The following is a 27,453-nucleotide window of genomic DNA, read 5'->3' as shown; positions in this document are numbered from 1 at the left end:
TGTGGAAAGTATTAGTAGCATTATCTACTGTCTCTAGTCATATTTGACAACTTTGGTGCAAACTAAGTCAAATTTTCTAAGTTTGTGCTGTCATCTGTTTCCTCTGCAATGAAGACAGTGATGCTCTGTTTCCAAAAGTAAATTTTCATATGTTTTTCCCCATAGGCTTTTCGAAAAATTCAAATGTTAAGAGTTCAAACCCATAGCGGAGTCTAACCAGCTACATACTAACTAATATTCATAATGCAGCTGTTTTAAGCCCAAAAAGCAAAGTTAAAATGCAAGATTCGGCACATTGTTTTAATAACTTAGAGGTTTAAAAAGTTTCAGAAACAGATTTTACATAAAATGACCGGTCTTGTGGTTATTAGTTACTACGTAGCTGATTAGCCCTGAGGAAGTGTTCAAACTTTTAATATAATGTTTTTTTTTCTGAAAGTCTATGGGAAAAATGAATGGGAAATTTAGTTTGGGAGTTAGTGACGCCATGAATGACTGTCAGGTGCTTCTGATTACAAACACCTGGCTGCAGGGGCGGAGTCTGAAGTGTGGATACCTGTTAGACCAATCAGACGGTTTCTTGTAGATGTAGGCTCCGCCCCTCCTTGCCCCTCACCATCTTCTTTAGTCCCTTAAAGTGGGATTAAACACCTAAACTACCACAAACACATTTCAAACAGAGCTGCTAAACTGGAGAGTACCTGGAGGACTAAAGGGGCGGGGTTTGGAGGTACAAGGAACAGCGTGATTGGTGTAACAGGTATCCACACTTCAAACTCCGCCCCTGCTGCCAGGTGTTTGTAATAAGAAACATCTGCATTTAATCAGGACAGTCCTGCATCATGTTAGGTGCTACTTGAAATTTCAGTGGCCACTAGTGGGCGTACACACTGTTTTTGAGCACAAAGCTGCAAATATACTTATTCTGCTCTAAAATGTTCAAATAAGTAGGAACAGTGGATAATACTATTAAAACACAATATGCACAGTTTAGTAGCAACGTAGCAAGCAGCATTTTGTGTTTAGTTCCACTTTAAAATGACACATGTTTAAAGGAGAGGAATAATGTGATTTAAACCATGTTACAAACTTTTTCCACATGAAAAACATACCTGGATTTGTGTTTGATTTCTTTCATGCACGCTTAAATTGTGTTTCAATCTCTTCTGCCGTCTCTGTGTGAGCTGAAAATGCTTTGGCATTCTTATCTCCGCCCACTGTCCCTAACCACTCCCACTCCAGGAAGTGATTTGCAACCAGGAAGTCGTCTCAGTCCACTTTTATAAATATCAAAACATTCTGGAGACATGCATCAAAGAACTTTTTGCCATCTTTTATTTAAATGTCGTACTTTGTTGCCTTCTTCTTCAATTTATAACTATAATTAAATGTGTTTTTATTAACTGTACATAACACTGAAGGTATGTTCGCACTGACAACATATCAAATTGAAACTAAACATGGACTAAACCTGGAACTAATGCAGCATTTCAGGCAACTGGGAGGTGGTTAACACTGAGACTGTGAACATTCCATTTTTCTAAGAGGTATTTTATTCAGTTAAAGCCATATGTTTTTCTTAAAAAAAAAAGCATTTTCTTAAAGCTAACCATTTCTTCCTTTCACAGTATTCTGCTCTGGATTTCCGCGGCGTACTAGCATGCACGTCTCCCCTTGTATTGTTCTGAGCATTAAACTCTCTTTCCTCCCTTTGTCCTCTCTAGGCTTCTTGGACCCGCCCTGACAAGTACGAGGTATGGCTACTCAAAAACGTAGCCGCACTAGCACTACAGTAGAATACCGTTTTCTCTAATCTTGCACAGCTCATCTAGTCTAGCGGACATCTCTAGTGCAGTCACTAATCCTCTTAGTTCCAGTATTTTTGCCGTGTTTATATGAAGGGTTGAATTTATGTGAGCGACACTGCAAAAAGGAATATCTGGATAAGTTAAAGGGCCTGTATTATGAGTTTTTCTGATCTATGTTATAAGGTTGTTTCCTCATCAAAAACATACCTGGAGTTGTGTTTTGTTTCATTCACACATGTTTGACTAACCATTTATTATCAGTCTGTCTACATCTCCAAAGCTCAAAATGCTCTGTTCCACCTTGTGATGTCATGAAGTGGTAGTTTTCAAGTTAACACTCCCTTTTACCTTTAATTCAGAAGAGACTGACAGTTCCAGTGCTGCAATCATCCAAATGATTCTAGTGAAGGTGTGTGGAGTTTAAAAACACAGTGGAGCACTTCCTGTATCACCAAATGACATCACAAGGTGGAACCAAGTGTTTTCTGTCTGAGAGAGGAACTCAGCCTAAATATTCAGGATTTGTGTGTTAAACATGTCTGAATGAAACAAAACACAACCCCAGGTCTGTTTGTGATGAGGAAATAACATTTTAACATAGATCAGAAAATAGTGTAATATGGGCCCTTTAAAATAAGAAAATAAATTGTTCCACTTTAAATAAGGAAAAAGCAACTCTGAAAAAAAATCTGTTGCTTAAATTAATACAAAAATATATTGTTCCATTGTCAGATCATTTTAAATAACAACTAAAATCTTAATTCAAGTAATTACAGCTTATCTAAATTACTTTTTGCAGTGTTGCTATTACAGGCTAACCAATAATTAGTTCAAATCATGGACTGTATATATAAATGGACATGGCTAACCCGCTAGCTACCACGTTCCAAACAGGAAGTGAGCATGGGCGCGCTTCCGGCACCATCAACTCTGGCTCCAGTTCATTTTTTATTGAAAAACTGTTGCCCCTCTCTCTGTAACTGCTGCAGTCAGACTCGTTATTTTGGTTTTAAAAAGTTCATATTAACCCACTCTACATGATCCTGGTGTTTTTATTTGGCTATTGTGTCCGTGAATCAAGATATAAACAATAACACACAATCAGGCGCCTGCTTTCCTCGAGGTCCCTCCCGCTAGCATTAGTTCAGTTTTCTTTTCAGTTTTGATTGACAGCGTAACTAAGCGTCCACTCCCTGCTAAACCAGTAGTGCCGGCAGAAAGAGGCGTTGCCTTTAACGACCTCGCTCTGGATTGGCTCTTTGGTTGCTATGATACTCGCGGTCGGAATTCCAAGTATGGAATTCAGCTCCAAATTCGCTCCTATAACTGCTCTAGCCTCGGTGAGCTTCATTTCAACACTATGGTTAACGTCACACTCACTTAGTCCTCTTCTTTATACAGTCTATGGTTCAAATCCATTCACTGGTTTACGTATTGATTGTCACGACTGGTTGGTTCACTGGCTGGAGTGTCCACCACCTGCCTGATATTGCTTTGTCTGGAATGTTCCACAGTCTGGCATTCATCTTATCTACCAAGCTTGTATTTATTCAATTACAGTTAGTTACAATTTTTTTTTTTTTTAAGTTTTTTTTTTATTGCACCCACAATACCTTGAAAAACACGCATTCTTTATGCGAGCGGGCCCGCCTCTCTGCAGATCTGGCTCGTACCTTGGCCCGAGGGTGTGACCTGCTTGACTCCATGGTGATACAAAAGTTTAAAGGCCTCGTACCAAATTTTTTCCCATGCATTTGAGCAAAATTTGTCTTGCCCCAGTACAGATATATTGTATAAGCAGCTGTTGAGTTCAAAATGTGTCTGCTGTGTTACGTCTGCATCTATTTATACAGCGTTTTATTGTCTGATCACCAGGAAGTACGTGTTAGCATGCTGCTTGTTAGATTTACCATGTCAACTCTGCTTAAAAACTCATCACGGTGAAGATGCTTGTAATGCATAAGGTAAGTGAGGAATAACAGCACCTTTAATGCCATACTAACAGTCATAGTCATAGCCAAAAAAGCAATCGCCATGGAGACAAGCAGGTGACGTACCGTTTACCAGAACAGGTACATAATGCCCCTTTTAATTGGGCTTTTAACACAGTGCAATAAACATTAACTATTTGACAGCTGTAGATTTGGAACTGTGTAATTGCTTCTGTGGTTTGGTTGCTTGTTGTTGGACTAGACGTTCATCGACACATGCTAGCTCCAGACGCGTGTCCACTGTTTGGCTAGCACGTGGCTAATTTACCTAGGCTCTATCGGGGCTTTTTTGACTGTCTTGCGCTGTCTATATAAGCCGCAAAAACCTGTATTGCTTTCAAAGACATTATTTGCAAGTTGGAGTTTATATTTAACATCTAAAAATACTTTTGCCGATGTTATTAAAAGCACTGTACCTGATTTTTACGACGCTAGAAACGTGAAAAACAGAACTGGAATTGTGCAAAGTTATTCCTCATTTACCTTATGCGTTCCCGAGCATCCTAATTATTCACCATGATGAGTTTAGAGGCACATTTCACAACTTTCAGAGACCAGACCTATTCTGCCATCACACTAAAGCTAACGGTAACTAGCATGCTAACCACGTACTTCCTGATTATCGGACAATAAGACACGTTATAAATCAGGCAGCGTGCAGCGGATTTATTTTGACCTCAAGAGCTGCTTATGCAATACATCTGTACTGAGGCAATACACATTTTTGCTCAAATACATGGAAACAAAATCAGGTACATGGCCTTTTTCAACAGCTCTTGTATGTTGTATTAGTACTGTAGTATGGTCACGTGGTACAAGAGGTTGGCTTCATAACATGCCGAATCCTTTTAGTTTAAAAGTGGATGGGAGGAAAAGGAAATTCTTTGGTGGAATTTGCTGTTTAACTATCAGATCGCAGATTTGTTGACCTGGTTTATGGTTAATATCTTGTAGTAACGACTGACGGGAGGACCAGAGATGCAGACTCGAGTAAAAGCTTGAACAAAATATATTTACAGATACGCAAATGTGAATGAAGGTAGACAGAGCAGACGGTTGAGAGCGGTGTCGTATGCAGTATTCTTGGAGCAGGTCGTTGGTCGCAGGATCAGAGGCTGAGGTGTTCGTACCAGTTGTGGAGAGCTGGGTCGGAGGCTGAGGTGCAGAGTGGTTCCAAGGAGCGGGAAGAATGAGAAAGAACGAGCTGAGTACTGAGGCCATAAATGCAAAACTAGACAGAGCCAAGCAGAACAGTACCACGGTGGATACGCGGACGATCTGGCGCTGACTGTCGGTTCCTCGGTCCATTCGTCCTCCACAGGTGCTGCTTGATTGTAGATTGGTTGCAGGTACGTGGGGGAGGAACCAGAATCTCCGCCCCACTCCAGGCAAGACACCGAAGGGAGGGATTGGACAGCAAAAAAACACAGGGCAGACTGGGATCTTGACATCTGTGTAATTACTGGGCCTATCCACATGAAACAGACTGGGTCAAAGTTCAATGTATTGTGTCAATGAAATGATTAAAATAAGTCTTTGTGGTCAGCTAAAAAGACTTGAAACCTTGAGATTAATATTGCATTGGACCCATTTCAAAACAAATAATGATAAGGTTCATTTGTGGATCATAAGTTTGGCTATTTCTTTCACAAACAGTCAATTTTCCATAGTTATATAGGCCTTTGCACACAATCGGAGATTACGACATCGTCAAATTTTAGAACGTGTATGCAACTTGTTCAACGTTGTACTTAGTTTTTAGGCTGTGTCCAAATGTCCACCCCAGCCCTTAACCCATCACTCACTCTTTAGTGGATTATATAGTACCTCATTCACAGAGAGATTTGGAAACATAGCTCACTACTTTCGCTTCACATGACTCTGGTGTCTGGGTGAAAAAAGTCCTCTAAACTGATAAAACATGATTTCTGTTATAAATAATGATCGGATTCAGCGATTCCAAGTATTTATGGCGTAATAATAACCGTACAACTTTTTTGGCAAGCTGAATCTCACGTAAACAGACTGGATTACTAATATTTTTTAATCTAAGTTGTGGAAATTATTGCTCTGTTAACATCTCGAGCCAAGGCAAACGGCCAAGACTCGCAACTTTACACAGCAACGGATTGTTTAAGAGTGTTTTATCGATAATCAGCGATCAACAGTGCCATAAACCAATATTTCTATCTGCTTTCATTCAGCCGTGTTGTGTCCAGTTAAAGACTTGTCACCGTCCACTGTTGTTTTTCCGACGTTTGCAATGCATTGTGGTCTGTATTCACCGGTCTAGTGATCACCGATGCCCACTACTTTTCAAGGCATTGTGGGTAATTTTGGCCAGCGCACTACTTTTTCACTCCTTGGTCATTCGTACACCACTAAAAATGGCGTGACTCCCTAAATCGTGCCTGAAGTAGGGAGCAATATGGACATTTGGACAGTTTTAGTTTTGTTTTTTGGAAGCAGCACTATTCCAAAAACGTGCTAGTCGACGAAATTAGCATTGATTGGAAGAACGATTTATACGGTAACATAAATACAACATTTCAACAGTTTTCCGCTGCTATTGACCCGGCTTTGTACTGTTTAACTTTCCGCCTCGTACCGCGTTCGTCTAAATATTCCCTATAGTTCTTCAGATTTGCAGTAATGTAATCACTCCCTATGGTTTTGCATATGCAGCGGATGATATATTAGCTCATTGAAATACATCCCTTTGTTTACCCCCGCCGTAATTAGCATGTTTACTTCTCTATATAAACCGCACCAAGGGGGTTAGCGTTAGCATTCATTCGCAACATTTAGAACTGATTTCAAACCAAGACGGTTCACTCCATCATTATTTTCAATCAGCCTTCAGATCTTCCAGACTAACTTTAAGGTGGGGTTATCGCACTTGTATGGGATATTAACTGATGACACATAACATTTAAATCGCTGTGTTACTGTTTATTGTTTTGAAAAGGCAAAATTTGACGTTAATAACATATTGACATGTTTTATTTTATTTTTTTCTTTAATGCATAGTGACCATACATATGCAATAGTGACAAGTGGTGGTAAGACATACAAGACATAACATGGTTTGTAGACGTAACAGGTATTTACAGTTGTATGTGACAAGTCTGTATTGCGTGTGTGCTTGTTTGCCTGTTTGTGTGTGTGTTTGTTGGGGTGTGTGTGGGTGTGTGGGGGTGTGTGTGTGTTTGTTTGTGGGGGTGTGTGTGGGGGTGAGACATTTCCGTGATTTTGTAGAGGGGTAAGGTGGAGACGGCAGAGGAGAATGCAAATACTAGTCATAGTGAGAAAAGAGAAAATATAGAGAATATAGATGAGAAAAATAAATCAACAAATTAATAAAATAAAATAATAATAAGTATTGACATGTTTAATAAGTTTCAGTTTAATTTTTTTAATATAGATGAAAAAAAAAAATAAGTAAAAGTAAATAAATAAACAAAAAAGTAATATAATAATAATAATAAGTATTGACATGTTTAATAAGTTTCAGTTTAATTTTTTAATATAGATGAGAAAAAATAAGTAAAAATAAATAAGCAAAAAAGTAATATAATAATAATAATAATAATAATAATAATAATAATAATAATACATATTGACATGTTTAATAAGTTTCAGTTTTGTTTTTGACGCTGAGTCCCCCCTCTCCCAGCTCCCTGTGCTAAGTCGCTTCCCCTTCAGACAACACAATCAGCAGGCATCCCACTAATGAAACTACTGCTCACATCAGGTTTGTCAAGTAGTATATAGTTTTGCATCCTGCTCTTGTATGTTTATTTACGTAGGTTTGCAGGCTGAGTTTCAGACAGGATCATACTGTCCAGGAAAGATCACTAGATTACTCAAACATGCGTGGATGACACATAAAACCTCATCACGCATGGTTTTGATGAAGGAACCATTTACCTTATGCAATCCGAGCATCCTAATTATTTCCCACAATGAGTTCGTAAGAGTTATTCACAGCTTTCAGAAACCAGAGCAGATTCTTTCATCACGATAATGCGAACAACTAGCATGCTAACAGTGCACTTCCTGATTATCGGGCAATAAAACGCTTTATAAGTAGATGCAGACAGCACGTAGCATATTTTGACCTCAAGTTTTGCTTATACAATATATCTGTAGTGGGGTAAGTCAAATTTTGCTCAAATTCATAGAAAAAATCCGGTACAAGGTTTTAAAATCTCTCCATGTCTGACTCCGTAGCTCCACAGGCCTTATTTATTATGCAAAGTGCTGAGAGGGCAGAAAGTCAGCTACAAAAACAGCGTCTAGCTCAGAAAACATACAGGATGTACTAGAACATATCTGACCAGAGCAGCATCACACTGCAGCAGGTAGATTTATTTGAGAAACTGGACTTCCTGCTTGAGAAATTTGAAAAGTAAATCAGATTTGTTGAAATTGTGATTAGTACGATAAGTTGGTAAAACATTTGTGCAGTATTAGTCACAGCCTTGGATTTTCCCATAAGGTTCTCTTCCTGCTGCTAATGGTATTTTAGTGGAGTCACAAGTCTCTATTCAAGGAGGGATGTTTTTTGTTTTTAATGAGTTTTTAAATGAAAAAATATATGTAAGTAAAAATTGGAGGACACACAAGTAAGAATGTATTAAGTCAGATTTAAATGTCTTGCTTTATTTTGTTGTCAAATTCGATAGAACAGTTGTAGAGTCATATTCATATTTAGTATTTTTACTGAAAAATGCACAAAAATTCTATTCTATTATATTTTTTTTATGAAACTTTTGAGCTTGTTTTCCACCCATCAAACACATACCTGGACTTGTGTTTCGTTTCATTTACGCTCGTTTCTCTAATCCCGTTTACAAATTGATACCATAATCTTCTTGTCGCCATGGAGATAGACGAGTTTAAAGCCCTGTACCCATTTTTCTCCCATGCATTTGAATAAAATGTGTCTTACCCTTGTACAGATACGCTTTTGAGGTCAAAATAAGCTCCGTGCTGTCATATAATATACTGTGAAACATTCAAGGAAAGAGCAATAACATCTCCACGGGGACAAGCAGGTGCCCTCTACCATAAAAGTTACATAGCACACCTTTAAATAGCCAATCCTTCATCCCTATTCTTTTACGTCACTCCTGCTTGAAGGATGTGGCTCTACTGATTCCGCTGATTGAAAGCAGCCTCCTAAACAGCGATCCCGATGATGGCTGCTATTATATGATTAGCTCAAGCGCTGAAAGAACGTGGAGTGCACAATTTTCCATAGATTTACTTGAATAAAACGCACTTGGATGAGTTCAGGTATTTTTCAAGGAACTATACCTGATTTTTCTGTCTTGAAAATGTGAAAAACAGAACTACTTCAGTTTAAACAGTTTGCAGTGGTCCAAAGTTATTCCTCACTTACCTCATGCATTCTGAGCATCCTAATTATTCACTGCAATGAGTTTATAAGCATTTTTATAGCTCTCAGAAACCGGAGAGGAGTTTTACGTCACGGTAAAGCTAACAACAACGATGCTTTTTTAAATTAGACTTCTAGAGCTGCTTATACAGTTTATCTTTACAGGGGCAAGACAAGGTTTGTTCAGATACATGAGGAAAAAAAACGGGTAATGCTAACAGCAATTAGCATGCTGACCGCGCACTTTCTGATTATCATACACTAAAATGCTTTTTTTAATTAGACTTCAAGAACTTCTGGTACAATATATCTATATTGGGGCAAGACAAATTTTGCTCAAATATATGGGAAAAATCGGGTAATGCTAAAGGCAACTAGCATGCTAACCACACACTTCCCGATTAGTGGAAAATAAAATGCTTTTCTAATTAGACTTGAAGTGTTGCTTATACAATTTATCTATACTGGGGCAAGACAAATTTTGCTCAAATATAGGGGAAAAAAATTGGGTAATGCTAAAGGAAACTAGCATGCTAACCACACACTTCTTGATTATCGGACAATGAAATGTTTTTTTTAATTAGACTTGAAGAGCTGCTTATACAATATATCTATACTGGACTAGACAAATTTTGCTCAAATATATGGGGGAAAATTGGGTAATGCTAAAAGCAACTAGCATGCTAACCACACACTTTCTGATTAATGGACAGTACAATGTTTTTTTTTTTATTGCACTTCAAGAGCTACGTATGCAATATTTCTGTACTGGGGCCAGACAAATTTAGCTCAAACACATGGAGAGAAAAAAAAATCGAATAATGCTAATGACAACTAGCATGCTAACACGCACCTACTAAATCTTAGACAACAAATTGCTTCATAAATGGGTGAAGACAGTACACAGCTGGCTTATATTGACCATGAGAGCTGCTTAAACTTATTTTTCCCATGTATTTGACCCAAGAAAAAAAAAAAAAAGAAAGAAAATCATCCAATCCTTCATCCGTATTATTCATCCCTGTTATTGTACGTTAGTCCTGTAGAATGTTCCACTGATTGAAAGCTGCGTCCTAAACAGCGAGCGCGATGATAGCTGCTATTATATGATTAGCCCAGGTGTTGAAAAGAAGCAGAGTGCACATTTCTACATAGACTTGGCTGAATAAAATGCACTTGGATACGCAGCGGACAGTCCTTAACCCAGGGATAGGTGACTATTCATAACCCATAACCTGTCAGAGCATTGACGGAGCGGAGCTGAAAGGGAGCGTTCCGACTATAGAGAGAATTTTCCATTGCGATTTCTTCTTTTCTATAATATATATGCATTTAGTGGGCGCTGTTAGCTGTATTCAAGGCGTTATTTGCGTTAACCAATCATACAGCTCTATTGTTGGACAGGTATGTGAGAAATGAGAATATGTCCTTGTGATGACAAAGACTCATTTTATTGATAAAAAGTATAGACATTCAATTTCTTTTTAAAGTTTGAAAGTAATCTATATAAGCTATAACATAAAGTAACATAAAGGACAGGTTAGAGCACTCATTTCACTACGTTTTTTTCTAGTTTTGGGGTGAATTTGGGTGAAGTTTATACTTTTACTTCCTGGTTGGACACAGACAGCAGCTATGACGTCTGAAGAGGTGATTTTATAACTGTTACCTAGCAACCATAATGTTAACAAGGGTCAACTTTTATAATTAGGATAATAAAAATAAATGACATCCTGTTATTTAGTTCAGTCAGTGTTCAAAAGTGTCGGAAAAATGTGTTCCTTGAGTCGAATTGTCACTGTGTTTTGGTTGGTATTCTACTTTTGTTTTCAACTTTTTTCCCCACAAACTGCTACTTAACTGATGTAAAACTATGATAAATATTTAGCACATGTACTATCCCGCCAAACCAACTCAGAATTAGTCATAACATCAATTCTGTCAGGTGCATTTAAAGACTTTTCAGGTGTTGTTTCTTTCAGTTCAGTTCACAACCAAGTAACACTATCAGGCCAAGTTCCAGGTCAGGTCTTTGGAGAGGCGACCCCGCTCAGTGTAAAAGTGTTGCCAGTGTCTAAACCTGCAGAAAGAGGTCACAAACAAGTTTTTCTCATTCTCAGCATATGGACAAAGCTCAAAACCTCCAGAATTCACTCCAGAGGCTGCACTAGCACTGATTAATGATTCACTGCAGGTGCTGAGGTTTAAATAGTGACAATTCAGATAATAGAGAAGTATTTTAGGTTTAAACCAACTGGATTTCGGCATTGAAACTGGCAACGTAAACTCACGTGAGGCTCATTCTGCGTTGGATAATCAACTTGGACATCATTCCCAACACTTTTCTTACATTACAACTGTTATTAGTTAAAGCTTTAATGGTTTTGAACATGTCTATTTCATATCTGGTGACACAAAAAGGTCTCGTTTATTGAATAATTTAACATTTGAAGATTGAAATATGAACTGATAAGCTAAGCCAAGAATAACATGTTCGTAGATAGGTCCTTACAAGGTCTAAACTACAGGCACATTTCATTTTATTTTATGTATTTGGCAAGGCAAGTTTATTTGTATAGCACAGTTCGTACACAAAGTAACTCAAAGTGCTTTACGGAATAAGAAAGACATTACAATCACAATACAGCAAATCAAAACATAAATAAGCATCATAAAGTTAGCATTAAAACAGAAGAGTGCGGATTAAAAAGTGATAAGTGGTCAGTTATTACCTCAAAATACCACATCCCGTCTTGTCGTGATGGGAGGGTGCTAACCTCTCTGCCACGGCCCTACACTGGTGCTGGTGCATTTCTCGCTCTTGCCCGGCGCGTTGACAGTCCCCTGGCGTACTGCAGTGTCATCGCCGTGCACTGTGATTAATGGCGGCGTTCCGCTCTGCTCCGGGACACTCTGACATCTCCGGAGTTTGAGAAAAATTCCGACTCAACTACGGACAAATCTTTCATTCATCCGTCGCCGCTGTGCTAAAAATAAAGAGGCGAGCGAGGGTCACGGTGTGTTTCTAATAAGGTTGTCACAAGTATCGAAAAGTAGATACTAATTGATACTAAATCTAATATCGAAAAATTTAACAAGGTATCGATTATCAAGAAAACACATAAACAGGACAGTATCGAGTATCAAGTCCATTGCCTTGTATCGAAAACGAGTTTGTTTCAGGGACTGGAGCGGGGCAGTTTTGTCGTCACTGTAAAGCTAACGACGACTAGCATGCTAAGAGTGAACTTCCTGATTATGGGACGGTCAAACCTGACATCTACGGAGTTTGAAGAAAAATTCCGACTCAACTAGGGACAAATCTTCCATTCATCACTCGCTGCTGTGCTAAAAGTAAAAAAGCAAGCAAGGGTCACGATATGTTTCTAATATCGAAAACAGATACTAATTCGAAGAGGTACCGATACTCATAAAAACACAGGACAATATTTGACCTTCATGAACAGTTTTGGAATGATTTTGAACTCTATCATAACTAGTATAAGACCAAACGCAGACAAAATAAAAGAAAGTGCTATTATTTTGTGTTGAAAATTACATTCTATTGCCTAAAGAACTGAACTTTTCATTACCTTTGTGGTATCGAAATCGGTATCGAGTCCTACTATCAGCTTTGAAATTTTGGTTTCTGGCAAATGATTCCTTGCTGATTTGAAGGATTTTGTGAGGTCCTTTCATCAAACAAAACATGATTTAAAAATTTCGTAAATGGAGCAATTTTGTCGTCACTGTAAAACGAACAACTAGCATGCTAACAGTGCACTTCAGTATGTACAAATGTATTTTTAATCATAAGACGAGGGTTTGAGAGTTTGTTGGTGTGATGAAGGAGGATATTTTGATGGAGAGAGCAAAATAGTTCAAGTTGTTGTATTAACCTGGGCCAAATTTCAAAAGTTAAAGGGCCTGTACCAAGTAATTTTCTATGTGTTTGAGTACATATATATTGTATAAGCATCTTGAGGTCAAAATAAGTCTAGTGTGTGCCGTCTGTGTCAAATTTCAGCGTCTCAGTTATCAGACTAAGTGCGCAGTTAGCTTTAGTTGTTAGCTTTACCATGACAGCAAAACTCTCTGGCCTCTGAAAGTCGTGAAAAGCGCTTATAAAGTCATCACCGTGAATAATTAGGATGTTCCGAATGCATAAGGTAAGTGCGAAATAACTCTGGACCACGGCAAACCATTTAAAATGAATTGGATCTGTTTTTAAGACAGGAAAAATTAGGTACAGAACTTTTAACGTGCCTGTTGAATTCATATTTCAGATTCAATTTAACTACAACTACAAGAGCGACAGTAAATCAGTTGGTAGTGAGTTCCTTGATGTGTATTTAAGAAGGTGTATATAAAATGTGACCAGTAACTATTTACATATGCATAACCAGAAGAAAAAAACCCCAAAACAATAATAATAATAATAATAATAATAATAATAATAATAATAATAATAATAATAATTGGATAAAAGTAGATCTAATCCAAAATAAATTAAATTAAACCAATACATTATTTAATTTAATAAATACAAGATGTTTCTATTAATGTACACTTACCTGGCTACTACTTACCTACTTACTTTTTAACTATTGCACTTTAAAAACATAACATTTACCACGCTAGCGAGTACTTTTTTTTTTTTTTTTTGGCCAAATTTAACCACCAAATACCAAACCAGTTTCCAAACTGTCCATTTGCCGCAGTATATTCCCACGTGACTCATCATTGCACAAAATAAGACCTTTTCAGCGTTCCATTTATTCACAATTTCGAGGCGCACTTTCGAGGCGCACTTAAATGTAGTTTGCCATCGCCAACGCATTACCCTCTTTTCTGAATACCATTAAGGCCGCGAGTAGTACTAAATCACTTATCATTACACTTCGGTATAGATTCTGCAGCCGCATTACTGCAAAAACTTCAAGTACAATTATGAAAAACAGTACTTATGGCCTGACTGAATGGATGTAATGACATTCTACGCTGTTCGTTTCAATTAGGGACTGTATGAATGCCACATATTGACAGCTTATGTAACCGCGTGCCCTTCAAAGCCCGGCGGAGCAGCAGCAGTGAAAAATGATTGGTATGGCGGACATGACAGCTCTAATTAATTTGCTTATGTCGCTGGCAGCAAAGGGATAACTGAGATGTAGCATTGAAGACTGCATAGACTCTACCATATATAACCAGCAAAATGTGTTTATTTAAGGTAACCCAACATGCAAAGCAGGACAATACATGTCAGTTATGGTTTCAGTGGCTTTCAGAACAATGCAAAACGGTAAATGGTCACGCTTTATCTTTTTTTTATTGCACTCACCACCCATTCACACACACATTCATACAACAGCGTACGCCCATAACATTCAGTTCCAGCCAAATGAAACCACTTGAGGCTAGCATTTATAGCGGCTAATCTACAACCGAGTTCAATATTTTAAAATCCGAGTGCGCAGCCAAAGTGGTGCGAGTGTTTAGCAGCACTGTCAATCAAACCTGTTACTAACGCTCGCAGGAACAGATCTCAGGGAAAGAAGGCACCTGATTGGTCTGTTATTATTGTTCATATCTTGATTAATGGGCAAAATAGCAAAATAAAAACACCAGGATCATTTCGCACGGGTTAATGCAAAAAATTTTAAGACCAAAATGATGAGTCTGACAGCAGCAGTTACAGAGAGAAGGGCAAACAATAGAAAGTGAATTGGAGTCAGTGGAACCAATTTGAACCCATGTGCACTTCCCACTTGGAACGCGGGGGTTAGCAGGTTAGCTACGTCCATTGATAAGCCTGTGTTTAGTCTATGAACAGAACATTTTATATATTATTATAATATTATGATTTAATATTACGATTTTGAAAATTCTTAATTGATATAACAATATAGGATGTTGCAAAAGCTTGAACGCCAGGAACTAACAACTTATCAATTATTTGAATGTCAAAGCTGGTGGGAGGGTCTCCAATAATGTTTTGCTCGGAGCTTTAAGATATCAATACCACCGTGTTACATTGCCATTCCCACAAATAGCATAAATTAGCATTTATGCTATAACCTGGCACCAAACATCTCTCCTTTTTTTTTAAGGTCAATGTAATGTTGTGCACTGTCCCTGTTTCAAATAAAAGCATACCATACCATACAAAATTATTTAAATTTTTGTTATCCCATCATAGAGTTAAACATTTCAAACTGACAAGAAATCCTACACATTCTAATCATTTTCTACTTTACCTTCACTACAAAACATCTGTTAGCATCATGTTGTTATTTACCATGCTGCTAATCCATTACTTTAAAATGTCTCACTCCCCACTGTAACCAGCAGAGGGTGTCATGCAAAAAAATATCCATTCAAAAGACCATGTTCTTTTCTTTTGCTGATGGCACAAAAAAGTACATCCTATTAAGTGTCTAAATAAGTTTATAACACAGTACAAAAGCATAGTATTCATCTCCTTTAAGCCCTTGGCATTGCCCTGCCTGTCCCTTGTTTTTCTGTCCTGTCATATTGCTATATTAATCTCTATTTACCTCCCTATAGCATAGTGCGGTGTCATTGGCCAAGACTATGATTAATGCTGCCCTTACTAGTTCCGGGACGTTCTTTGCCAGGTATAAGCAGGTCTGTGGAGGCCAAAACAGTCTTACACAATCATAATACAACAAATACCAGTCAATTATTCATAGGACATAAACAATGGAGCACCTAGGCATCTAAAATATTCATAAAACCAGTGGCAGGTAAAAGAAAAAGCTGATGACTTCCTGCTAGCTGGTGGGGGACAGACTTTGTAGTGCAGAGCTAGCTTGTGCGACATAGGTACAATCCATTATTAATGGAATCCCGTCGCAGCCGCAAGATTTGTAGGCCGAGCAGAAGGTGTTCTACAGAAATGAGAGAGGATAAAATGATGCAAAATGCAAAAGGTGAATGTTAAAGTGCCTAATTTTATTCAAACACAGTAGCAACTCTACGTACAGTCATTTTATGTATATTTTTTTACTTTTCCTCACAAATTGCATCATGATTTGTGTAAAATTGTTATTTATATTAACAACGGGCATCATCCCACCAAATTAAAGGTCCTATATTATGCTAAATTGGCTCTGGTGAGGTTTAAACCATGTTAAAATGTTGTTACCTCATCAAAAACTTTCCTGGAGTTATGTTTTGTTTCATTGACATAAGACATTATTGATTCACTATTAACACTTCACCTGTTGAACCTTAAACATAACCACTACTTTTATATTGGCACACTTTTTTTTTTCACTGTAACCTTAACATTAAAGACCTTGTGTCTGCTCTATAGCTATGATATCTGACACCCATAGGTCATTATGTTATAATTTGCACATTTTAAATCACAATATTCATCTAAAATTTCTGCATTATTTTATTGTCCATTTGGAGCAGACGCCACCACCATCAATAGTTGGTACATCCAATGGATAGCTGCAGATTTTTTGAGATTTTATTTTATTTTTTCTCCATTTATACCAAAATTACAACTTAGCGCTGCCAAATCCTGCGTGTATCATTGATTAAGAAAATAAAATTGGAGAACGAAGTAAGTATAAAGCAGTGGGTGTGTGCTTGTGGCGGTGAAAAACTGCAAATAATGTCTTAAAAATAAGTGATTAAAGACAAACACACACGAACTTCGAGAGTGAAAATGAGAAGGGGAAACAACTATAACATGATTAAAAGCTTAAAAAAGTTGATTTTGCAGAATAGGTTTGCTTAAATGAACCAATCTTCACAAACACGATTGTTGACCTCGTAATGAAGGACTTACCTCATGGGGATCTGTTGTTTGGTCCCTACAAAGTAAATGTCCTCACAGCGTCACGAATCCACTGCCCACTAATACATGCAGGGTGCGTGGTTTCTTGATCAATGACCTCTTTAAACTATAACGTGTACAGTATTTTAAAGCACCACTGTGTAACTTTTTGGCCAAAACAGAGACAACTTTTTTTTTTTTTCATTTTGGATGTATTTACGGCGCTGAAAAACTTGAAAAAACATGCATCCTTACTGTCCATGCATCATTACTGTGAGCAGGCTTGCATCTCCACAAACCTGACTCTTACTTGATCTGGAGAAGCGCCTCAACTTGGAAATGTACCTTTGACTAAAATCTTCCACAGCATTGTATCAAACTCATTTATCTCCATGGAGAATGTTCCAAAGTACTGTTTTAACTATGTCTGTGTAATCATGCAGACAAAAAGTTACACAGTGCTGCTTTAACTTTGTTTTTAGATGACATTAACGTTGATATTTGGCAGTTTATAAAGGATTGTGATTGTTTTTCTCAATTACTTTTCAGTTGACATGAAGACATAATCAACCATGTTCTTTTGTTATTTTTGTTACATTTTTACTGTCAAAATGCTTTTACATTCGCTTTAAGACAACATATCTATCAGGTAAAGTTTCAGCTTGGAATTTGAGTCTAAGAAGTTCCAAAGCCTCGGGAAGGTTCTGCAGTGACGCTAATGCTAGCAGACAGGCTAATAAAGGGAATGTATGGCGCAAATGTAAGCAAGTTTCAACGCACAATCCATTCCAGCAGCTATTAGGTCTGGAGCTGCTGCCGTGAGACGCTAATCGACTTAGCCCTCTACACCTTCGCCTTCTGTCTTTCACCTCACCTGATCAGTTTAGCTATTCTGATGGTCGGAAGAATGTTAATCAAAAGTGGGTACAGACGGAAGACTAGGGAATAGTAGATGGAAGAAGAGAAAGATATGGAAGCCTGTGTAATGGATTTGGCACAATATCAAGGCAAAAAAAAATGTTTACGTGCATCATGTTGGTATAGGTCCTCATGAACCGCACAGTCATGTAACATTAAAGGGGACATATATTTATGATAGTGCGACTTTGGAGCTTTCTATCATGTTTTAACGTTTCCTCATCAGAAACATGCCTGCAGAGGTTTTGTATGTCATCCATGTATGTTTGAATAATCTTGTGATCTGTCCTGGGCACTATATAGTACAAGCTGTAGTACAATATATGAACATACTGGTTTGTCAAAGCCTTATCTCGTCAGATCTCTGTAGCTAAGCAAGGCTGGGTCTGGTTAGTACTGGATGGGAGACCGCTGGAATATCAGGTGTCACAGTGGCTGCAATAGTAGTTTCTGATCAGTGTGGAGTGAATGAATGTTCCTCTCTAAAGCGTCTTTGAGTGTCCAAAAAAGCGCTGTATAAATCCGGTGCATTGGTAGAATGCTCAACCCACAAGTCTGTGTCACTCATGCCCCGCATAGACATTTTTCATAAATATACAAAAGCAGAATACAAAACAATACACTTCAAGTTCACAAATCTAATGTGATGTGCAGTTTCATTAGCGGGATGCTGATTATGTTGTGATACTGTTATGAAGGGGGAGAGACTTGGAGGGCAAAGGGAGCAGGGACTCAGTGTCAAAAACGAAATGAAATTAATTAAACATTTAAACATGTTGTTTTAGGCAAATATAGCATTTTCAAAACAATAAAAGGTAGCATGGTGATTTAAATATATTATTTGTTAGAAACGTAATACCTCCTCTTTAAAGAGGACATAAGGCAGATCAACTTGAGCTTTTACCAATGTGATAATGGGGTTCACTAATCAGCTTATTCAAAATACTTCACTGATATGATTCATGCATGTTTGACCAACCCTTTATTGTCCTGCATCTGCGGTTTATAATGAACAAAATGTAAAATACTGATTTACATATGTTATAGTTCACTACTAAGTACTAAGGCTTCAACAGATGACTATTTAGTAATCGACTAGTCAGCGATTATTTTTTCGCTAAGTGTATTTTCAAAAAATATTTGTAACCAAATAAAGTTATAAATATGGTGACTGAGGGCTTCTAAATAGAGAATATTTACAAATGAGGTGTATTATTGATGAAATTAAAAGGTCTTTTTGTATGTGTTATAGAGTCTGTATCGCTCAGGTAACCATTATGATTATATAAATCCAATTTATTTTAAAGTCAATTAGTCAGGATTAATCGATTAATTGTTGCAGCACTACTAAGTATTAGAACAAGCATACTATTTTTACTTTAACAAAAATGTGCTATTTAGTTCTGAAGAGCAAATGGCCTTGGAAATTTTGACTCTAAACACCTTGTTATTTTCACAATTAACTTCAATATTAACTGTCACCGATTTTTCTGCACAGATAATAGCACTGGACAGCCACACTCCTCATTTGGAGTGTTTTCATCTCTTCTCCCTGTGTAATGAATGGCCGCTGCCAAATGAAACTCAAGGTGCTGATAATAAACAAATGAATTTCATATTTTTCTACTTTTAATTTGCAACAAAATTTAGCACAGAAGCATATATTAACCTGTGCAACCTTAATCTCTGAATGAGCCAGAATACCAATGGAAATGGCTTTAAATTTCTAAGGGAAAAGGACCAGTTAGACATCCAAAATGATGGAACATTTCTCTATTGTAAGGCAAAGTTAAAGCCATATTATGAAATGTTTTAGCCAAAAACACAGACAACCATAAAAGCATGTTCTTATTGTACTGAAAAACATACCATATAAAAACATGCGTCCTTACTGTGAGCTTGCATCTCCACAAACCTGACTCTTACTTGACCTGGAGGACAACCTCTTCCTGCTTGTCTCCATGGAAATGTCGTCCCATTGCCTACATTGCCATAACACATATTTATATCCATGGAGAATGTTTTAAAGTGTGATTTCCACTGCCTCCTCCACACTACACACTCTATCTTTACCAAATAACACCTTTACAACGACTGTTTGGATCACATCAAAATTTGACATTTTTTTAAATAAATAAGAAATAATCTATATAAAATCTGGGGTGCTGTTTTACCATTTATATGTCTCAAACTCGTAGAGGTGAGAACAGGAAGTTAGCGTCTCTCACAAACAAGTGAAGTTGATTTTTGCACCTGTTCTTGATGAATATTTAAAAGCCTACATCTTTACCGGGGAGCAGAGCTATAGCAGACTGTCATTTCTCCTGTCAAATCTCTGCACCGGGGCTGAAACTGGGTATAAATATAGAAACAAGATACGTTTTTTGAAATTTATAACGTAAAGTCCAAAAGTTCTGGTTAAATTGACTTGATTTTTACAGTCTTAAGAACGTGGAAAACAGAAGTAGTTTAAAGAACATTTGAAAAAGTTTGCAGTGCGTGATGAACAGATGAGGAGGCTGAAGAGGATGATGCTTCTGCTGCTGCGGTGGAGATAGGGTGGAAGGTTGCAAAGCCGGAATGGCAGGCACAATCGTGTATAGTATAGTCCTTTCTATGCAAAATATTTTACATTAATTATTACCAGTTTGTATGAATATATAAGTCAAATTTGTAAAAGGCGCTGTACCTGATTTTTACTGTTCTGAAATGTGAAAAACAGAACTAGATCATTTTTAAGGGTTTGCAGTGGTCCAAAGTTATTCCTCACTTACTTAAAACATAGCAAGCATCGTATTATTATTCACCGAGTTGAGATGAGTGTAACAACTGGCATGCTAACGTGTACTTCCTTATTCTAGACAGTAAAAAGCTTTATAATTGGATGCAGACATATTTTGACTTCCAAGAGCTGCTTATTCAGCCTTTTCTGGAAGTTGCCGTGGGTGTCGCCCTTGTCCCAGGGAATCGGTCCATTGTTGACTTGTTGGTACACATTCCTCACTTACCGTATGCATTCCGAGCATCCTAATTACTCACCATGATGAGTTTATAAGCTAACAACAAAGACGATGCAGTGGACATATTTTGACCTCAAGAGCTGCGTAATCACTTTATTCCAGCCTTACAACCATCCAAATTATTCACAGTGATGAGTTTATAAGTGCTTTTCACAACTTTTAGTGGCCAGAGTGGATAACGCTAACAAACACTAGCATGCTAACAGTACACTTTTCTGATTCCCACTTTATAATTAGACGCACACAGCACATAGCAGACATATTTCGACCTCTAGGCCTGCTTATTCACCTTATTCCAGCCTTACAACCATCATAATTATTCACCACGATGAGTTTATAAGCGCTTTTCACAACTTTCAGGGTCCAAAGTAGATAATTCTAACAAACACTAGCATGCTAACTGTACACTTTCTGATTCCCACCTTATCATTTATTGCATACAGCACGCAGCGGTCTCATTTCTAGCATAAGAGCTGCCCACACAGTATAAGGGCACAAAATAAACTGTTTTTATACTTGAATTATGCACTGTAGTGACTCACGTGTCTTGCGTTTTTTTTGTATTGTATCGTAGATTAAATCCCTATTAACACCACAATAGCGTTAGAATTTTCATCATAATAACCAAAATAACCTTCAAAGCGTATTGTTTCTGCTCTTTGTTCCTTTCCAACCATTGTGCCTTCGTAACTCTCATGTTCGGAGAATTGCTCATTGTTCCGTAGGTCGATCGTCTGTCAATCAACCAGCATCACCGACATAACCAACGTTTTCTTCAATCCTTCTACTGTAACCTTTCATCTGTATTTATCCTTGTTCCAAATAGCTCAAGGACGCTAATTCAGATACTAATAAAGTTACAAAATCGTCTTTCGTGTTCGTGATTTTGAGCGTTGTTTCTGGTCTTGTCTTTTTGGGTAGAGTTTGGATCGGAACATTGTGGTGCGGAGCCATGCGAGGGTGTCGTCCCTCACCCTGAAGAATGTGCAGTTCACGTACGCCGGTCAGTACCTCTGCACCGCCAGTAACTCCATCGGGGAGGACAGCCAAAGCATGAGCCTGGAAGTGAGATGTGAGTATGGGATTTTGGATTTATGGTGGGACTATGGGGGTAGTTTGGTCAGTTAGCTCGCAAATTTGAGCCTTATTTTGGTTATCGTAAAGGTACAACTGCACAAAATGATGTTTAGATCCTCACGAATAAAAGAGGGTAACACCAATTCAGTTTCATTTGTATAGAACATTTAAATTACAACGTAAGCTGGCCAGAGTTTCCACAAAAGTCCACAAAAACAGATATGCTGAAAATACAACACATAGGCCAAAAAAAACCCAAAAAACAATAAAACACCAACATATCCTGTTAAATGCCAGGGAGAAGAGGTGAGCAATTACGACGATTGCAGCTAATCTTCCATTTCGAATGATTAAAGAGGAAGTGTGATGCAATATGGACTTTTTTGGAGCTTTCTACCATGTCCTAATGTTGTTCCCTCATTTTATTTATATTTATTTATCTTTATTTATACAGGAAGAGCCCAATGACAGCACTCAGACTTTCCTTTTCATGGCGCCCTGTTCAAATACATAAAAAATACAAACACAAAAAACAAATGGAACAAATAGTTACGTAAGTCCATTTAAAGAAGGTGCAAGTGTGAGTATCAGGGTTTGTTGCCAGATTATGAATTTGCATCAGTGTCACCAAAGTATCCAATTTTGCATGTCCTTGTAATCATGTTATATTCTATTAAATGTTCCCGTATAAAAGTTCAACAAGCAAGTGAGATATTCAAGTAGTTCCTTATAAATTAATTTTATAAAGCGTACACTCTATGAAACCTACCTGCTTAATTGTAAACTTAAAGGATATGTTTTTGCCAAGCCTCATTATTATTGTATTATTCTAACCCAGTGGTTCTTAACCTTGTTGGAGGTACTGAACCACACTAGTTTCATATGCACATTCACCGAACCCTTCTTTATTGAAAAATTAAATATTATTTTTTTCAAATTCAAGACATATGTATGTTTTACTGGTGCACAAAATGAACCATGCATTAACATCACTGTGTTCAAAGAATAAAACCAATACAGTGCATGAACTCACAACAAATGACATACATACTTTTTTACAAAGACATGACCTTTTTAATTCTACCACACTGAAATTATTTAAATTTTTAACCTTATGTATTCCAATAATGAACTTATTGTATTTATGCTATTTATTCTTTTTAACATTTTAACACACACTCATCACCTAATTTCCATCAGGCTAGAATAATAATGAATATTTACTGCAAATCAGTGTGACTTCTGTTGTTGCCTTTGAGAGACCAGGTCAGAAATGCACGGCTTCACCTTGGCCACTCTCATGTCATTTTCACAGCAAAGTCTGTTCCTTTTCTTCATTTTTATGTCGTCTTATGTTTTTATACCGTTTGAACAGCTCATTTAAGTTGGGCGGGTACTTCGATAGGTACATGGGTGCATTTGTTGAATTAGGACACGGCCAGAGTCTGGAGACACTCACAGTCCGCGAATCATATGAGTCTGGTGCGTGTCTTGACCTCCGCCGAACCCCTGACACTGACTCACTGAACCCCGAGGGTTCGATCGAACCCAGGTTAAGAACCACTGTTCTAACCTTAACTTGCTTATGGTTAGCAGTACGAGCCCACGCCGCTTGTGCAAGGCTCAGCCCCCAACCCTACGTCACTCATGCACCCACACAGTCATTTTTCATAAATATACAAGAACAGGATACAAAACATTTCATAAAGTAGATAGAGTGAAGGGCAAGGGAAAAGGGCAACTCCAGGTATCAAAAACACAACTAAAACTAATTAAACATTTTAAAGGCGACCTATTGTGCTTGTGTCTGCTGTATAGTTATAATCTACGACACCCGTGGATCTGTTATGTTATAATTTGCACATTTTAAATCACAATATTCATCTAAAACAACTTAATGAAAGAAATAAGTCCCGTTGTGAGCTGATGTCGGTGTAAACGGCATCACAACAAAGAGCTGTGGAGCTGTCGGTCCCTCCTGTGGATAGCTGCACATCACACGAGTGAGCAGCAGATTTTATTTTTTTTATTTGTACCAAAATGACTATTTGATGCTGCCAAATCCTACGCTTATCACTGATTAGAAAAATTAAATTGGAGAACAAAGTAAGTACAAAGCAGTGGGCGTACGCTGGTGGCGGTGAAAACGGGGGTTGATCACAAAATGAGTTTTTGAAAATAAGAGATTAAAGATCACTCAAACATGCACAAATCACTCCAGATACAGCTTTGGGTGGGGGAATGTTGAGGGGAAACAACTATAACATGGTTTAAAGTTCTGAAAAGGCCATTTTGCTGAAAAGGTCTGATTTAATACAGTGTTTTTGGGGAATATATACTATTTTCAAAAGAATAAAAGGTAACATGGCGAGCTAAATATGTGTCAATAGAAGTGTAATAACCTCTTTTTAAATAAATGTTGTACCTCATTTTATTTTTTTTAAATCTTAAAATCAAGGAAAAACAGAACTAGTTTATTTTAAAATGTATGCAGAGATCCAAAGTTTTTCTCACATTCCTGGCATCCTAATTAGGCAAAGTAAATTTATTTGTATAGCACAATTCATATTCAAAGTGCTTTACAGAAGAAGAAACACATTAAAATCACACAAATCCAAACATAAATAATCATCATAAAATTAACATTAAAACAGAAAAGTGCAGAATGAAAACCTTTCAGTCATATGCACAGATAAACAGAACTGTTTTGAGCCTTGATTTAAACATTGTCAAAGTAGAGGCCTGTCTCACATCTTCAGTGAGACTGTTCCAGGTTTTAGCTGCACAAAACTGAAACGCTGATTCTCCATGTTTAGTCCTGACTCTGGGCACCAGCAGGAGGCCGGTCCCTGAAGTCCTCAGAGTGTGAGATGGTTCATATGGCACTAACATGTCAGAGATTTACTTTGGTTCTAGGCCATGGAGAGACTTGTCACAAGCAGAGCTGCTTTAAAGTCTATTCTTTGAGCCACAGGAGCCAGTGCAGAGACCTGAGCACAGGACGTATGTGCTCGTACTTCCTGGTCCTAGTCAGGATCCAAGCAGCAGTGTTCTGGATGTACTGCAGCTGTGTTAAGGCTTGTTTGGAGAGGCCAGTGAACAGGCCGTTACAGTAGTCTAACCTACTGTTGACAAATGCATAGATAAGTCTCTCTAAGTCTGGTTTTGACAGTATACCTTTGATTTTTGGAATGTTTTTAGTTGGTAAAAAGCTGCAGATGTTCTTGATTAAAAAAATAATAATAAAAATTGTATGTGACCTCTCAGAAGGCAGACACCTTTGATACTAACAACAACTGGCATGCTAACAATAACGCCACCATTACGCGCTGGTTTAAAAGATAAAAAACTCTTTATAATTAGTCTTAGTCTTATAGTCTTATTTTCAGTCTAAGAGCTGGTTTTACAATATGTCTGTACTGAGGCAAGTCCAATTTTACTTAACACATGAAAAAAAAATGGACTAAAACTTCAAATGTACCCTGCTTTAGACCTTATTTTCAAGATTTCGGTTTGAATTGATCAATTTTTGTTTTAGTTAAAAAAAAATAAAAAATACAACACTTGAATCAAAATTTGAAGGTTATTATTCCACATCACCATTAAAGATGCTTGTAAAAGGCTTTCACAATCCAACTTTGAAACGGGCTCTTTTCTGAGTAGTGAAGCAGAGGTCCCTCTCTGAGATATTGGTGCTTGTATTGATTTGCGCAGCATCTAAAGCTAATGAAGGCCCTCATAGTGGCACAGCAGAGGACTGGCAAAGCACCAAAACACCAAAGCATCAAAGCACCGGTTCAATTCTCATCAAGAACCACCAATATTACGACTACTGCGCTGATAGAAAAGTTGATTCGAGCAATATTAACAACTACTGTGATAATGATTTTAAAGGAGACATGCTACACGAATGTACTTTTAAAGAAGACATATTATGCTTTTGTTTGCTATACACTGTAGTTATAATCTATGACACATGTGGATCATTACGTTTTATTTTGGACATTTTAAATTCATCTAAAATGGCTTAATAAAAGGAACAAATCCAACCCCTGTGGAAAACTAATACCTCCTCTTTAAATACAAGTTCTATCTGATTTTTACTCATTGAAATCTTAAAACCATGGAAAACAGCTGACCTAGTTTATTTTAAAATGTCTGCAGAAGTCCAATTGACATTTCTAGCATCCTAATTATTCATAAGCCTTCATAACCTTGGATGCTAACAACAGCTGGCTAACAGAGCATCTCTGATAAAAAAACAAAACAAAAAACCTTTATCTAACCTAACGTAAATTTTTAGGTTAGGTTAACCTAAATCTTTATAATTAGGTGCAGAGAGAACACGGCGATCTTATTTTCACCCTAAGAGCTGGTTTTATGATATATCTGTACTGAGGCATTAATAAAAGACTTAATAAAAGAAACAAGTCTGCTGATTTCCAGGTTGGAAAAAAAACAATAAATAAATAAAAAAATAAAATAAAAAAAAAATAAAAAAATAAAAAATAAAAAAATAATAATAATAATAATAATAATAATAATAATAATAATTTTATCTTTTATATAATTGTTTTAGGTCTACACTGCGGTTTAAAATGTCCAAAATAGAAAATAATGATCCACGGCTGTCATCGATTATAGAAATGTTGTCAGTGCCTAAACCTGCAGATAGAAGACACTTACAAGTTTGTCTCATTCTCAGTCATGTTTATAGACTTTAAAATCAAAATCTTACATACAGTTCCTCTAAGCGTAATGATTGTGTGGGTCTTCCAACTGTTGATTTCTTGAAAAGTACTGACATGTACTCATGGTCGCTCGCTTCCCTCTGACCGCACAGCTGCTCAGTAGAGGAGCCATATTAACTCAGCAGTATCAAACACCCCCTCACTCCTCCCCTCCCGCACCCCCTGCTCAGAACAACCTCTCTGTTTCCATGACAACACGCTCCCCTGTCGCTCTTGTCGCTCCTGACCCCGCTCTGTTATGACCAGCGTTTATTCGGAGGAAGGGGTCAACCGGACCATTTTGCTATTCACACTACGCGTTACACAGCGTCCCACAGACAAACATGATCGGAATAATAAACACAAACATTCAAAACATGTGCACGATTGACAGCACCACTTTATAATAACTATACCTCAATTAGCCTTCAAGGGTTAGCTCACAAATTTGACTTTTTCACACATACTGTATCAGACAGCTGTGGTAAAAGCGTTGGCCCACTAATCCTAAAACCCCTAGCAGTGCGTACTTTTTGAGTTTTATTATATCACCAATTTCAGATCGTCAGTCTCGCTTCCTTCAGTTTTTTTTTTTTTGATATTTATCTTTATTTATACAGGGAGAGCCAAATTAGAGCACCCAGACTCTCCTTTTCATAGATACATAAGTCCATTTATAACGTTAAAAACAG

At 37.5% G+C, this 27,453-nt stretch overlaps 1 protein-coding gene across 2 annotated transcripts in view; it reads left to right on the top strand.

Annotated features, from left to right (window-relative positions):
* Positions 1–27,453, top strand: part of ncam1a (neural cell adhesion molecule 1a) — a 543,500-nt gene that overhangs the window by 432,285 nt on the left and 83,762 nt on the right. The window contains exons 9-10 of one of the 2 annotated variants that reach the window (XM_055226537.1): positions 1,725–1,754; positions 21,876–22,026. In XM_055226537.1, coding sequence (XP_055082512.1) covers positions 1,725–1,754; positions 21,876–22,026 — 181 coding nt within the window. The remainder of the gene's footprint in view (positions 1–1,724; positions 1,755–21,875; positions 22,027–27,453) is intronic. The other variant, XM_055226538.1, reaches the window with a different exon arrangement.

The sequence above is a fragment of the Periophthalmus magnuspinnatus genome, chromosome 14 (genome assembly GCF_009829125.3).
Source record: "Periophthalmus magnuspinnatus isolate fPerMag1 chromosome 14, fPerMag1.2.pri, whole genome shotgun sequence".
Lineage (NCBI taxonomy): Eukaryota > Metazoa > Chordata > Actinopteri > Gobiiformes > Gobiidae > Periophthalmus > Periophthalmus magnuspinnatus.
The sequence above is the reverse complement of the archived record's forward strand: the minus strand, read 5'-3'. Positions and strand labels throughout refer to the sequence as shown.